Here is a 12,872-nt window from a genome sequence, read left to right on the forward strand (position 1 = left end):
ATGCTTTTATTGATCATTTTGTAACTTTTAATAGTAATGAGACTCAATAAAATAACATCCTATAATTAAGGATCATTTGTCAACTTTACCCTTATAATTATTGGATTATAATCATATTTTTTAACCGATGACAATACACAAATTATAAAAATAATTATTTGAATGAAAATCTTTTAAAGAAAATAACATTTTCTTCGACATAACTAATTTTTTTAAATATATATAATTATGACCACAATAGATGTGTGGATTTATAAATATAATAAAATTTGACTTTTATTTTTAAAAAATTTCCAAAACCTTATTATTAAATTAAGCTTTCAAACATTACTTAGAGTAATTCTAGGATAAAATATATAGATGTCTTCAATTATTTTAATATAGTTAAACGAATAAAATTATATAAAAATGATAGTTAAAACGATGATTATTATCCTAAGAGGTATTAGGTTTGAGTATATCGTTTGTTTGAGTGTTTAAGTGTTTATTAACAAATAATTAAGAGTCTTTTGAACAAATATTATATTATAAAAAAAGTTCCATCATTTAGATACAATATACTTTATTTGACATTTTATATATATATATATATGAGAAAAATAAGACCACGTGGCCTACCCCTAAAATACTTGCAAAGATGAGCCAATTTTCCACTATGCTTTATAAACAGACTATAAATTAATGGCTGATTCACGCAATTTCACAGTTGTTTCACTCACATGCCTAATTCCTCCAAACCCTAAACAAACAAAGCCAAAAATCCGAAGATCAAAGCAGCTGTCAATAAGTTAAAACCCAGATCTCAAATCCCACATCTTATAGTTATCAACCCCAAATGTAAATGTAATTTCCCTTATTTAACAGCGTTTTTCATTTTTTGGTATATTTTCATGGCTTCAGCTTGTGTTAACAACATCGGCGTTCCGCCGGAGAGTTTCCAGTTCGGTTGGTTGAGTCCAAGGATTTCGTTCAGCCGAGAAGAAGAGTCGTCGTCGAAGTCGAAGGATGATCCTGAATCGACGGAAATCCGAGATGTTCCGGCGGGAGAGTTTGAGTTCAGGCTTGTTGATCCCGCCTCCATGCTCCCGGCTGACGAGCTTTTTTCAGACGGCAAACTCATGCCTCTGCATTTATCCGCCGTTAAACAACAAGAACACGAACAAGAACGTCGGCATCAGCATCCGTCTCTGAACGCCATCAGATCCCGCGAAACTTCAAGTTCTTGCCCCGGAATAGAAATGGAGGTTTCCGGGTCGGATCATTACTTGTTTTCTCCCAAAGCTCCGAGTTGTTCGAGCCGGTGGAGGGAACTATTGGGGCTTAAAAAGTGTTCAACAACAAACACTAACAATAATCAGCAGCAACAACTTTCCTCAAAATCAGACTCTCATAGCAGCAAAATCTCGTCATTATCTAATAATAACCCAAAATCTCTCAAATATTTCCTCCATAGAAGCTCGAAATCTTCTTCTTCCTTGGAGTCTTCATCGAGTCTTCCACTGCTAAAAATCTCAGATTCTAAATCAGTTTCCATATCTGCATCGAGATTATCCCTTTCTTCTTCATCATCTTCCGGTCATGAACACGACGATTTCCCCCGACTGTCACTTGATGCCGATAAGCCAAGTCCCAACCCTTTTGCTCCCTCTAGAACCCTAAACCCAAACCCACCGAGAATGAGGATGGTTAAACCCAGACCAGGGTCCGGTTCAGACAGTAATCAAACGGTAGCCAGTGGGGCTCGGAAGGGTCGGAGTCCGATCCAGAGGGAACCAACGGCGAGCCGGGGAATTTCAGTGGATAGTCCGAGGATGAATTCTTGCGGGAAAATCGTATTTGAAAGCCTGGAAAGAAGCTCAAGCAGTCCAAGCAGCTTCAATGGCGGTCCGAGGTTCAAACAAAGGGGAGTAGAGAGATCGTATTCAGCAAACGTTAGGATCACTCCGGTCCTCAACGTCCCCGTTTGTTCGTTGCGGGGATCCTCGAAATCGGGTTCGGTTTTCGGGTTCGGCCAGCTGTTTTCGTCTTCCCCGCAAAAAAATCCATCGGGAACCAACAAGGGCCATCAAATTAACAGCAACAGAAGCAAAACAACGGATCGGAATCATTGAAAACAACACGAAAAGACAAGATTCGGTAACAAAAAAAAATCTCTTCTTTCAAGTATTTAAATTAGTAAGTAGCTGTAGTATTTAATTCATGTGCTGTTTATGAGATCTTATGTAATGAGGGTTCTTTGACATTGCTCTCCATCACTTCTCAATTTTAAGTTAACAAAAAATCGTAGAATTTAGCTGTAAATATCCTTTCCCCCCCCCTTTCCAGTTCATCATTGTTCAAAGTTTTTTTTTTCGATTTCTTTGTTGAATTTGATCTGAAAAATATAGAATCTATGTACTTCACTGTTGTTTTTAGTTTTTTTTGGGAATCCACGCGCAGGAAAAGGCGCGTCTGTCAGGATTTAATTTCAGTCCCTTTGATAATAATCATGTTGAGCTTATCTAATCTGTCTCTTTCAATAAATATTTTATTTCTTTGTTTTCAGAAAAATAAATAAAAAAATATTTGAGATTTGTTGTTTTATTATGGAAATTGGGAAATGATGCCACAGTTTTGCTGGACTGTATCAGACTTTCCTGTCCACTCTGCTACAAATATTTTAGCCGTTGTACCACTAATCTATTGTCTTTTGTATTTAATTATACATGTTTTGTACTTTTAGGACCTTCATGCCCTAATTGGTTAGGGTTCAGGGTGACATTTGGACCACACATATATAAGATTAACCATTATAGTATTTGATTTTAATTTTTAAAATACAGAGAGTAACATCTTCATAATTTTATAAGAATTTTAAAATTACTTTTGTAGTTAATCACTTTAGTTTGATTTATTGATTCAGATTAAGTGTAAGTCTAATATAATATAATTTTTTTCAATTTTTTCATTTATAATGTTAAGATTCGGATCCTAATTTTGTTTAAAAATATTCAATATCTCGTCTTATTAGACTAATTGATTATTGATAAAAATAAAAAAAGTAATTTAATAGAGTGTTATGTTAACATATTAATATAAAATATTATTATTGCTTATTAATTTATCACGTTTGAATAATTAAATTGTTAGTTTTTATTAATTCTTACATATGAACTATTAATTATTAATTTAATCATTTAACAAGACTTTATCATCAAATTATACTAATTTGTCTACTTTTAACATAATGATCAAGTTTAGGCAAAATAAAATAGAATGATCAGATTTTGTAAAGGACTTATTTTATAATTAATTTTTTGTTTAATTTTCAAACACCATTTACTGATTTGTTTCTATCCTAGTGTCCAGTTAGGGTTTTTTAAATCAATTATCTTTTTTTATTTTATTAGAAAAATGACTCCCAACTAACATTATTTAAAAAATTATCCTTAAATGATCTACGTGAAAATACCTCACGTTCTACAAAAACACGAAATTAAACTTCACATTTTACGAAAAACGAGTTTCATGCATTTCTCACGTCTAAATTCTTCCATGTCAATGAAACCCGCTTCTAAATTTAGAAAAGGAGCTTTTCAAAATTCATAATTAGACCTTAGATTATTGAATTCAACCTCAAACTTTCCTCCTTTTGATGATAAGATTTTTCATTCTTTCATTATCATGATAATACTTTTTTGGGGGGGGGGGTGGCCTTATCATGATAAGATTTAGAGAACAAATTTTTAGGTAAAGGTGGGTTTTGCTACTGTTTCTACACTGAAAACAATGAAACCATTATAGTAATGATGTCATTTTGAGATATTTTTGAATAAATAGCAAAGAGGGTTGATTTGAATATTTGAAGATCAGGTCCTAGATTTATGGGTACATTATATGAGAGAATCAATCATTAGTAATATTATAAGCATGTCACCGAATTTCAAAACATTACAAACACGTCATTACTGAAAAAACGACGAGTTTATAACTATTGATTAATTGAACGATTTGTTTGTAACTTTTTAAAATTCAACGACTCATTTGTATTATTACGAATAGTAGAGTGACTCGGGATGACTTACCCTAGATTTATCACTGTTTTGGTTTAATTACATTTTATGTTCGTGTTAAATATGAAATATAATAAATCAAGGTCCAATCTCCCCTCTCCTATACTTTTAGTGACAGATATATACACTTGAACCCATATAAAAAAATGAATTATTTTTCTTGATATAAAATTTGAGAAAAACATTAATATAGGTTTATTGAACTAAATTTGCCTTTGGATTTGGAGGACATAGGCAATAGCATGGAATCTACTTTTATTAGGTTTAGGAGTGGTCTCGCATCTATGGCTATTGCCCACTATTCATTTTATTCCCACCCTACTTATGCCCTTTGGACCGATCCTTATATTTTATGACATGGATGACAAAAATAGCATCGTTTTGAGCTGTAAATTATTATTAAAGTTCGTTATTCTTGCATGGATCATCAGCGGCGAAATTTGGTGATAGAATTCGAGAGCAACTTGAAATTTTAAAAAATTTAAAGGTTTAAATTAAGACTTTTAAAATTTTGAAGGGTTTAGTTTATTTTCCCCAAAAATGGGGTCTAATTAATTTTTTTGAAATTTTATAAGCTTAATGAGAAAATTTTAAAATCATGGGAGGGGCCTAACTAAAACAGTAAAAAAAAAATTAATTTGAATTTCTAAAAGTTATGGGATACCATATTATTTTTTTTGAAAATTTTAAGGGTCTAAATTATAATTTTTAAAATTTTGGGGGACCATAACCCACTCTAGTCTAATTTGTGTTATGCCACTGCAAACGACCTCAATGATAAAAAATTATTGATATTCTAGGTTTGAGTATCATGAATATCAAAGATATAAGTGTTTAACATCAAATAATTTGAGAGTTATCTTTAAGTATGTATTACCTTATAATTACCTCATATTAATTAAAAAAAGTTTATTATTCTTAATATTCCTGGTAAATAAATATTTTAATATTTGAACTAAATTTAAAATATATATTATACTTTAAAATTAAAATTAAATATTAAAATATATATTTATTCTAAAATTATTACACAACTTAATGCAAAAGATTGCGTGCACGTTTATTCTATTGAAATATTAATCTATTATAAGCTTATTATATATTTTTCAAAATTTAAATAAAATATCTATATATTAATTATTTAATTTGTGAATAAATCAATGGTTACCACATGTTATCATCGAATTGTTGACATATCAATCGTTACTGTTATTGTTGGTTATAACAGGTGATGACTGAAAGTTTTTGGAAGATTACAACTGAATTATAAAATTTCTTGAGGGGTCAAAGTATGATTTCATTATTGTATTTTTATAAATTTAAAATTTATAAAGGGATTAAACAATAATTTTACCATTTATGGGAGCCAAGTTCCCTGTCCGTCCTTAGTGCGCACTTGCCGTATACGACAATGACAAACGGTTTTGATAGTATTAGGGTAGGCATCCTCATTAACAGATTTAATCAATTTTAAGGGCCATTTATGAAATTATACCATAAACAACTTATACTTCAATTTACATGGGAAATAATAGTGGCAGGCAAGCTATAGTTTTAAGTCTAATTTGGTTGCCTATTCAACTTGATAATTAATTAATACATATAGGCATTTAATTTCATTTTTTATTAATCAACGTTTAGATATTATATAATTTTTATAAATTTTAATACAAAGTGTAAATATATTATATTTAACACGAATCAACTTACCTAAATGGTTAAAGGAATCGTTTTTGTTCCTAGGGGTTATGAGTTCGAGCACCAACGAACGCAACAGAGTGATTGAGCGTTAATTATTGAAAGGTTTAGAGTATTTAGAACATATACTACTTTGTAATCACATTAACTTAATAATAAAAATTATATTATATCTAGTTTGACGTATTTTGGAGTTTATATCATGTGTTGTTATTTTCGTATCATAATTTAATTATTTTAATATATTATTATAATAATATATAATCAATAATTTATATTAAAGTATTGCATAGGTCCAATACTATAACACGGAGTGCATTTTGGTCCTTACTTTTAAAATGGGAGGAAATATATCAAATAAAATGGAGTAATTTTTTAACAGCTGAGAAAAATACTTTTACTCCGATTAAAATATAATAAATAAATAAATTAAACCGTTGGAGGGTTAGCAGTAAAGAAATAAGAGCGGTGGGTTGGGCTGCATGCAAAGGAGAATCAATGAATGAAACAACGTGCTTTTCTGCATCTAATAGATTCCTCCGACTTTTGTCTCTCTTCCTTCTCATTTATTCTACTTTTTAACACAGTCAAGATGCCTTTGCTTTAAGTTTCTCATATTTTTTAGGGTAAAGTATACAAATGGTTACCCGACTACATGATGTTGCTCTTTTAATCCTCCAACTATCAAAAGTTACAAAATGGTCTTCTGGCTATATGCTGTTGCTTTATTGAGTCATTGGCTATTAAAAGTTACAAAATGGTCACTCAACTATTGATTATGTTTCGAATTTGTCTTTTTCTGTTAAAAAATTGACGACCATATGAGTTGAATATTAATATGATCTTGGAGATATGATAAAATCTGATCTTAGAATCTCAAGTGATTATCATATCTCAAAAAATGTATTAACATCTAGCTCAGACTATCGTAAATTTTTTAACGAAAAAGGACGAGTTTGGAACATGATGATCAGTCCAGTGACCATTTGATAACTTTTAATAGTTGATGGACTCAACAAAACAACATCCTATAGTTAGGAGGATCATTATGTAACTTTCAACAGTCATGAGACTTAAAAAAGCAATGTAATATAGTCAGGAGACCATTTGTATACTTTACCCATTTTTTTATTCAACTCTAATAAAAAATATTAGTGACAATTTGGTAAGAAATAAAGAACCGAATTGATTGAATTGAAATGAGTAGTTTGTTTGGTTCACATCGTTCATATGAACTTAATGAACGATGAAAAGAAGATCGAGGATTAAAATTTATACTAATTAAAATAATTTAAACTGAATTATTAATTTTTATATATAGAGGTGAAAGGTAATTTCAAGGCTTATGTCTTTGAATTTTTTTAAAGTGATATTCATAAAAAAGAATATTTAATTGATAATTAATTTCCTTAAATTAAGTAAAATTAACACACAGTATTCTTTTAAAAACAATATTTAACCAATGCAATAATGTCTGTAGTTAATAGTTTAAAACAACCTTTATTATCAACAATCAATTGGTCTAATGGTACGAACCAATTTAACTTAGTGGTTAAAAGAATCATTGTTATTCTTAGAGGTCACAGGTTCGAGCACCAACAACTGCAGCAGGGTAATTGAACGTTCGTTGTCAAATGGTTGAGAATATTTAGAACATATACTACTTTGTAACCACCTTAACTTAATAAAAAAATTTGGTCTAATGGGATGAGACACTAGAATCTTTAAGTAAGGTTAGACGTTTGAATTCTGACGTTTGCATATGAAGAAAACTGAATTTAGAGGATTGCTCCCATAATAGACATCTACGGAACTCGATCTTCATTAGTCGATCAATATATCATTAAATTTCTTTGAATTCCAAAGGACTTTTAGCCCATCCTCTTCTTTTCTATTCTATTCTAATGATACAGTACTTGCATTCATTGTCCTCAGAGTTTGTGATTGTTTGGTATGAAATTGAATTAAAAGTACTATATTTTTTGTTCTCACTTATCTTAAATACCATTTTATATAGGGATTATGTTGAGATTTTTCCCTTTTTATTCATTTATTCTCATGATTCATCTTATAACATTAAAATGAAATAAAAGATTATTATGGTTTATTTTGTTCACTACTCATGCTTCTCGTTTCCTACCAGTTAAAAACAAATCGTTCAATACTTACGTAACTCGTTTCTTACCAGTTAAGAATGCAAATAATATTTAGATTATACATGTTATAAAATAATTATATGTTATCAATCTCCATTATTTTTGTTATTAAACTATTAATTTATGTTAATTTGATAGCATTACACGTTTAGTTTATTCAAGGTGGAAAGTTAATATCAGTATCAAATTTGTTCAATATTTAGTTCTAAGTATGTGTAGGCGTACATATGCGCTCCACATATAACAAAATACAAGTACATATAGAGCTGCGAAGTAATGAAATGCTTCCGATTCAAACCAAGTTTGATCTGCTGCTTATAGTAATAGCATCCATTGATGTAGTTCGCTCATCAATATTAGGGCTCTCACCACTGTGAACCTGTGATGATGTGTCAAGAGGAAGTTGATGAAATGGCTTTGGAGGCATTTCAAGTAGCTCATCCTTGTTTTCAAGCACCCCCAACATTTTACTCATTGATGGACGATCAGCAGGCAGTAATTGTATACACCAAAAGGGTGTTATTACCATCTTCCTCACCATCAGTTTGTCATCTTCAGAAGCATCTCCAAGCTCCATGTCCTCACCTTGATCCAATCGGTCATAAATCCAAGTTGAAAAATAGATTTGACTGGTGTGGTCAGCAAATGCATTCACATTCTTTTTCCTTCCCACCATTTCCATTAGTAATATCCCGAAGCTAAACATTGGCTTTGTATGAGATGCCTCCGAGGGTTTTGAATACCAATTCGGGAGCAATGTATTCTATTGTTCCCCGTACAGCTGTGAGAGACACAATGCTATCATCTATTGAATACAGTTTAGCAAGACCAAAATCTGAAACTTTTGGATTGAAGTTGTCATCTAGAAGAATATTGTGTGGTTTGATATCAAAATGCAGAATTTGCATGTCACACCCTCGATGCAAGTAGTCGATTCCTCGAGCCACCCCAAGCACAATCTCAAACATCTTTTTTCAACCCAGAGTGTTCTTATTTTTTCCGTGAATATCATTTTATCCAATGATCAATTTGACATGAAGTCGTATACAAGAACTTGCTTTGATCCCTCCACACAAAATCCAACAAGTTTTGCCACATTAGCATGATGGATTCCCCCAATAGAGGCAACTTCATTTATGAAATCTTGGCCATTACCCTTTGTCTTGACAAGCAATTTTACGGCCACATCATGCCCACTACGAAGCTTTCTTTTAAATACCGAGCCGTTACAACCGTAGCCACCTTCACCTAATTTTTCTTTGAAACCTCTGGTCATTTTTCTGATTTGTTTAAAAGAATACCTGATGGGAACTAGATTGTTTTGTCTTTGAAGGAACTCTTCGATCTTATCATCAATTGATAGATGTATCATTCTCCATTTATACACAACAAGCGCAAGCAAAGGAAGTATCCCTACCATCTTGCACAAAAAAAAGCTTGGTCAGGTGTTATTATCAGAGACCATCTTGGAGATATTTTGGAAGCGTCGAGACAGGAAATCCAGCGGGTTACCTCTGTGTTTGCTGCTGAGGCTTTTGCTTCTGTTCACGCGATCCAATTTGCTAGAGACCTGGGTTTCTCACAAATCATTGTATAAGGAGACTCCAAAACTATTATTCAGAAGCTTGAATCGGTGGAACCTGACCTTTCGGTAGTTGGAGCGTTGATTTGGACCGGAAAGCAACTTGCGACCTCCTTGCATGCGGTGTCCTTTCGATTTACACCCTTACACGGTGTTGCTGTTTTTTAGGCTCTATTTTCTTGTTCTTTTTTCTCTCTTGGCCGTGCATATTGTTTGATCGAAAATAGAGATATTGCTGGTTGGTTTCGCCTTTACATATGTTTTGGATGTCCCTTATTTCCATATGTATTACGGTAAGGGGAGTTAAGATAGTAGGTTGTTCCTAACACCAGTTTGAGAGTAACTTCTATAGAAGATCTCCGAATCATAAAATACCCTCCGTGAGACTCGATCCCACCACCTTGATCTATCAACTTAGCTGGATGATATCTCCCTTTCCATATCCTTTTGTTTGGTTTTACTTTTCTTCGAGCTGTCCAACACTTAGTCTTGGATCTGTTGGTTTTGTCCTGTAACTGTTGGCTTTGTTTTTCTATTTTTTCATGTTGTGGTTGACAGCTAGACTTTATTTTATTAATAAAACCCAACCGGCACTTCAGTAAAAAAAAAAAAACTTAAAAGGCTTTGGTTTAATAGTAAAATTCAAAGTTTTTAAAAAATAAAAAAAAACCCAAATATAGTTCTCGTCCTATATATATATATAAATATTAAGTATAATATTTAGTGATAATATTATCGTAACAAAATACTACTACATATAAAAGACAACATAATATGTAGCTACATAGGAATGTAATATCTCCAGCTTGAAATTACATTTGAACTGGTTATAGTAACAGAATCCATTGATGTAGTTGGCTCATTATTAGAGCTCTCACCACTATTAGCCTCCATTGGTGTGTCAAGGGGAGGTTGATGAAATGGCTTTGGAGGCATTTCATGTCGCTCATCTTCGTTTTCAAGCATCCTCAACACTTTACTCATCAATGGACGAAAAGCAGGCTGCAACATGTATACACCCAAAGGCTGTTATTAGCATATTCTTCAATATTATTTTGTCATCATCAGAAGCATCTCCAAGCTTCATGTCCTCACCTTGATCTATTAATCGATCATAAATCCAAGACAGAAAATAGATCTGACTGGTGCGGTCAATAAGTACATTAACATTCTTTCTCCTTCCCACTATTTCCATTAGTAACATCCCAAAACTATAAACATCGGCTTTGCATGAGATGCCTCCTAAATTTTTGTTTACCGTTTCGGAAGCAATATATGCCATTGTTCACCATAATCAGATACCATACTTTATTACTTCCTTAAAACACATATTTTCACTGATTCACGCGAAAAGTTTTGGAATAGTGTGTGTTTTTCTATGACAGACAATATAAAATTAGGAAAGATTTTTTAACTTTAAAATCAAAATAAATACATATAAAGCATTTTTAAAAATATACCAATATCAATATTACTAAGGATTAAAAAGGAAAAATATCAGTTAAACAAATAAATCCTGCAATTCATACAGTAATCAGTTTCGCCTTGATCATAGTAGTAGTAAATGAAGCGGAAAACTCTTGGGAACCATATCGTACATGGTACAATCTGCAGTATATTTAGAATCAATGAGTCAAACAAAAGACCATATTGAAAACAACAGTGTATTAGCAATGATTCTTAATGTTTTATTGTTGATGAGAATAGATGAGTTTTTGTAGGTAGTTGATGGTTTAATTATTTTGATTTGGACAAAAATTCATCGTTGGTGTAGAGGAGACATTGGCGGATCTAGAAATATTTTTCAAGGTAGTCATATATGTATTAATAACAAAAATTTATATGAGGCAGACACATAAAATTCCAAAATGAACAATATTAATAAAATATACAACTAACCTAAATAATTTTGGATTTCACATTCCACCCTAGAGATCACATACATACGCCACTAAAGAGTGACAACTGACCAATATTTCTTTGTCGAGGAGGAGAAGAAAGTATTAAGGATCCCTTCTTTCAGTTGTGGTTCAGAGATATTTATTGTGATATTAACTTATAGATAGGTTAACTACTGAGTATATGTCAGTAGGCTAAATAAATTTTGTAATAACCTGAATCCCAGGTCAGTAGTTCGTGTTAACCCGAGACCCATGAGTCCATCCCATTAGATTTTCTAAACCAATTTAGACTAGTTTTTGAGAATATTTGACTTAAGTTGGCCCAAAGATTAGTGGTGGTTTTAAGTTGGGTTAAAAAGAGAGGACCAAATTAGCAATTTACCCCATAGCCGATTTTAAAGGATAAAACCCCCTTAACCTTAAGTGTTTTTCAAGTGAACCTTAACCACCAAAAATATCTTCCTTTCTCTCTCCTTCTTCCTTCCCATGAGTAAGATAAAGGTAGAAGCTTCTTGAATTCCAAGCCTAGTTTAAAGAAGCCAAGGTAAGAATCTTAATCTATATCCCTTAAGCTTCAATTCAAGCCCTAAATCTTAGGTTTTGGTCATGGTTTTCAAAATGGGGTTTTAAGAGATTAAAGGAGATTAATAGATTTAAGCCTGTTCTAGTAAGTTTGAGCTATTTAGAGTGTCCTTAACATTGTTTTAAGCCTTAGATAAGTTAGTAATTCCTTTACTTATCTTTGATTAGCTAAGGAGGTGAGAGAAAGTTCAAGGGTTAGAGGTAAAGAGAGAGTGAAACCTAGTTCATTCGAGAGGAATTCTAGCAGCCCAGAAAGCCAGGTAACACACTCACAACTTCCTCATACCAGTTTTGGATCATTAGAAATAAGTTTTAGCTAGAAAGTTGAGTTTGAAGCATGTTAAGTAAGCTTTCATGGTAGATTTCTTATTAAATTTATTTAAGCATGTTTTAAGCCTTATCTATGACCCCTCTAAGATCACATAAGACTTAATAATCATTAGGAACCTCAAGGTAAAGAATTTGGGGAGTTTGAGTGGGTTTTCGAGTCTAAAGAGAGCATTTACGAGCAAGAGTATAGGTAATGTATGAGTTAGTAATGATACTATTCTTCAGAAGCATGAAATTTTGATTAGGTTGAAGAGAGTATCGATACTCTCAGAAGGAATATCGATACTACAGAGTTGGTATCGATACTCATGGGTGGTATCGATACCAGGAAAACATTTCAAATTCCAGAATGTCATTTTGGTATCAATACCCTAATCAATATTGATATTATAGCATGGGAGTATCGATACTGGTATGGGAGTATTGATACTACCCTCCAGTTCTTAGTAAAGTTTTGCCTTGAGTATCGATACCAAAGAAGGAGTATCGATACTCTAGAGTCAGTATGGATACCAATATGCTTGGTATCGATACCAACAGTCATGTTTTTAGGGTTTTAATTATAGGGGAG

The 12,872-nt window shown here is 32.2% G+C and overlaps 1 protein-coding gene and 1 pseudogene across 1 annotated transcript; one reads left to right on the top strand and one right to left on the bottom strand.

Moving 5' to 3' along the window:
- The first annotated feature begins 710 nt into the window (after positions 1-710).
- LOC120176056 lies at positions 711-2,123 on the top strand. The gene has a single exon (XM_039182568.1). It carries the CDS (start codon positions 891-893, stop codon positions 2,109-2,111), a length of 1,221 nt encoding a protein of 406 aa, XP_039038499.1. The 5' UTR covers positions 711-890; the 3' UTR covers positions 2,112-2,123.
- Positions 2,124-8,198: 6,075 nt separating this feature from the next.
- On the bottom strand, positions 8,199-9,326 carry LOC120176084 (annotated as a pseudogene).
- Between the last annotated feature and the right edge of the window lie 3,546 nt (positions 9,327-12,872).

Source organism: Hibiscus syriacus, unplaced genomic scaffold (assembly GCF_006381635.1).
Source record: "Hibiscus syriacus cultivar Baekdansim isolate YM2019G1 unplaced genomic scaffold, ASM638163v2 tig00112226_pilon, whole genome shotgun sequence".
Lineage (NCBI taxonomy): Eukaryota > Viridiplantae > Streptophyta > Magnoliopsida > Malvales > Malvaceae > Hibiscus > Hibiscus syriacus.

Coding starts and splice junctions, on each gene's coding strand:
- LOC120176056 (XM_039182568.1), top strand. CDS start 891: ATGGCTTCAGCTTGTGTTAACAACATCGGCGTTCCGCCGGAGAGTTTC.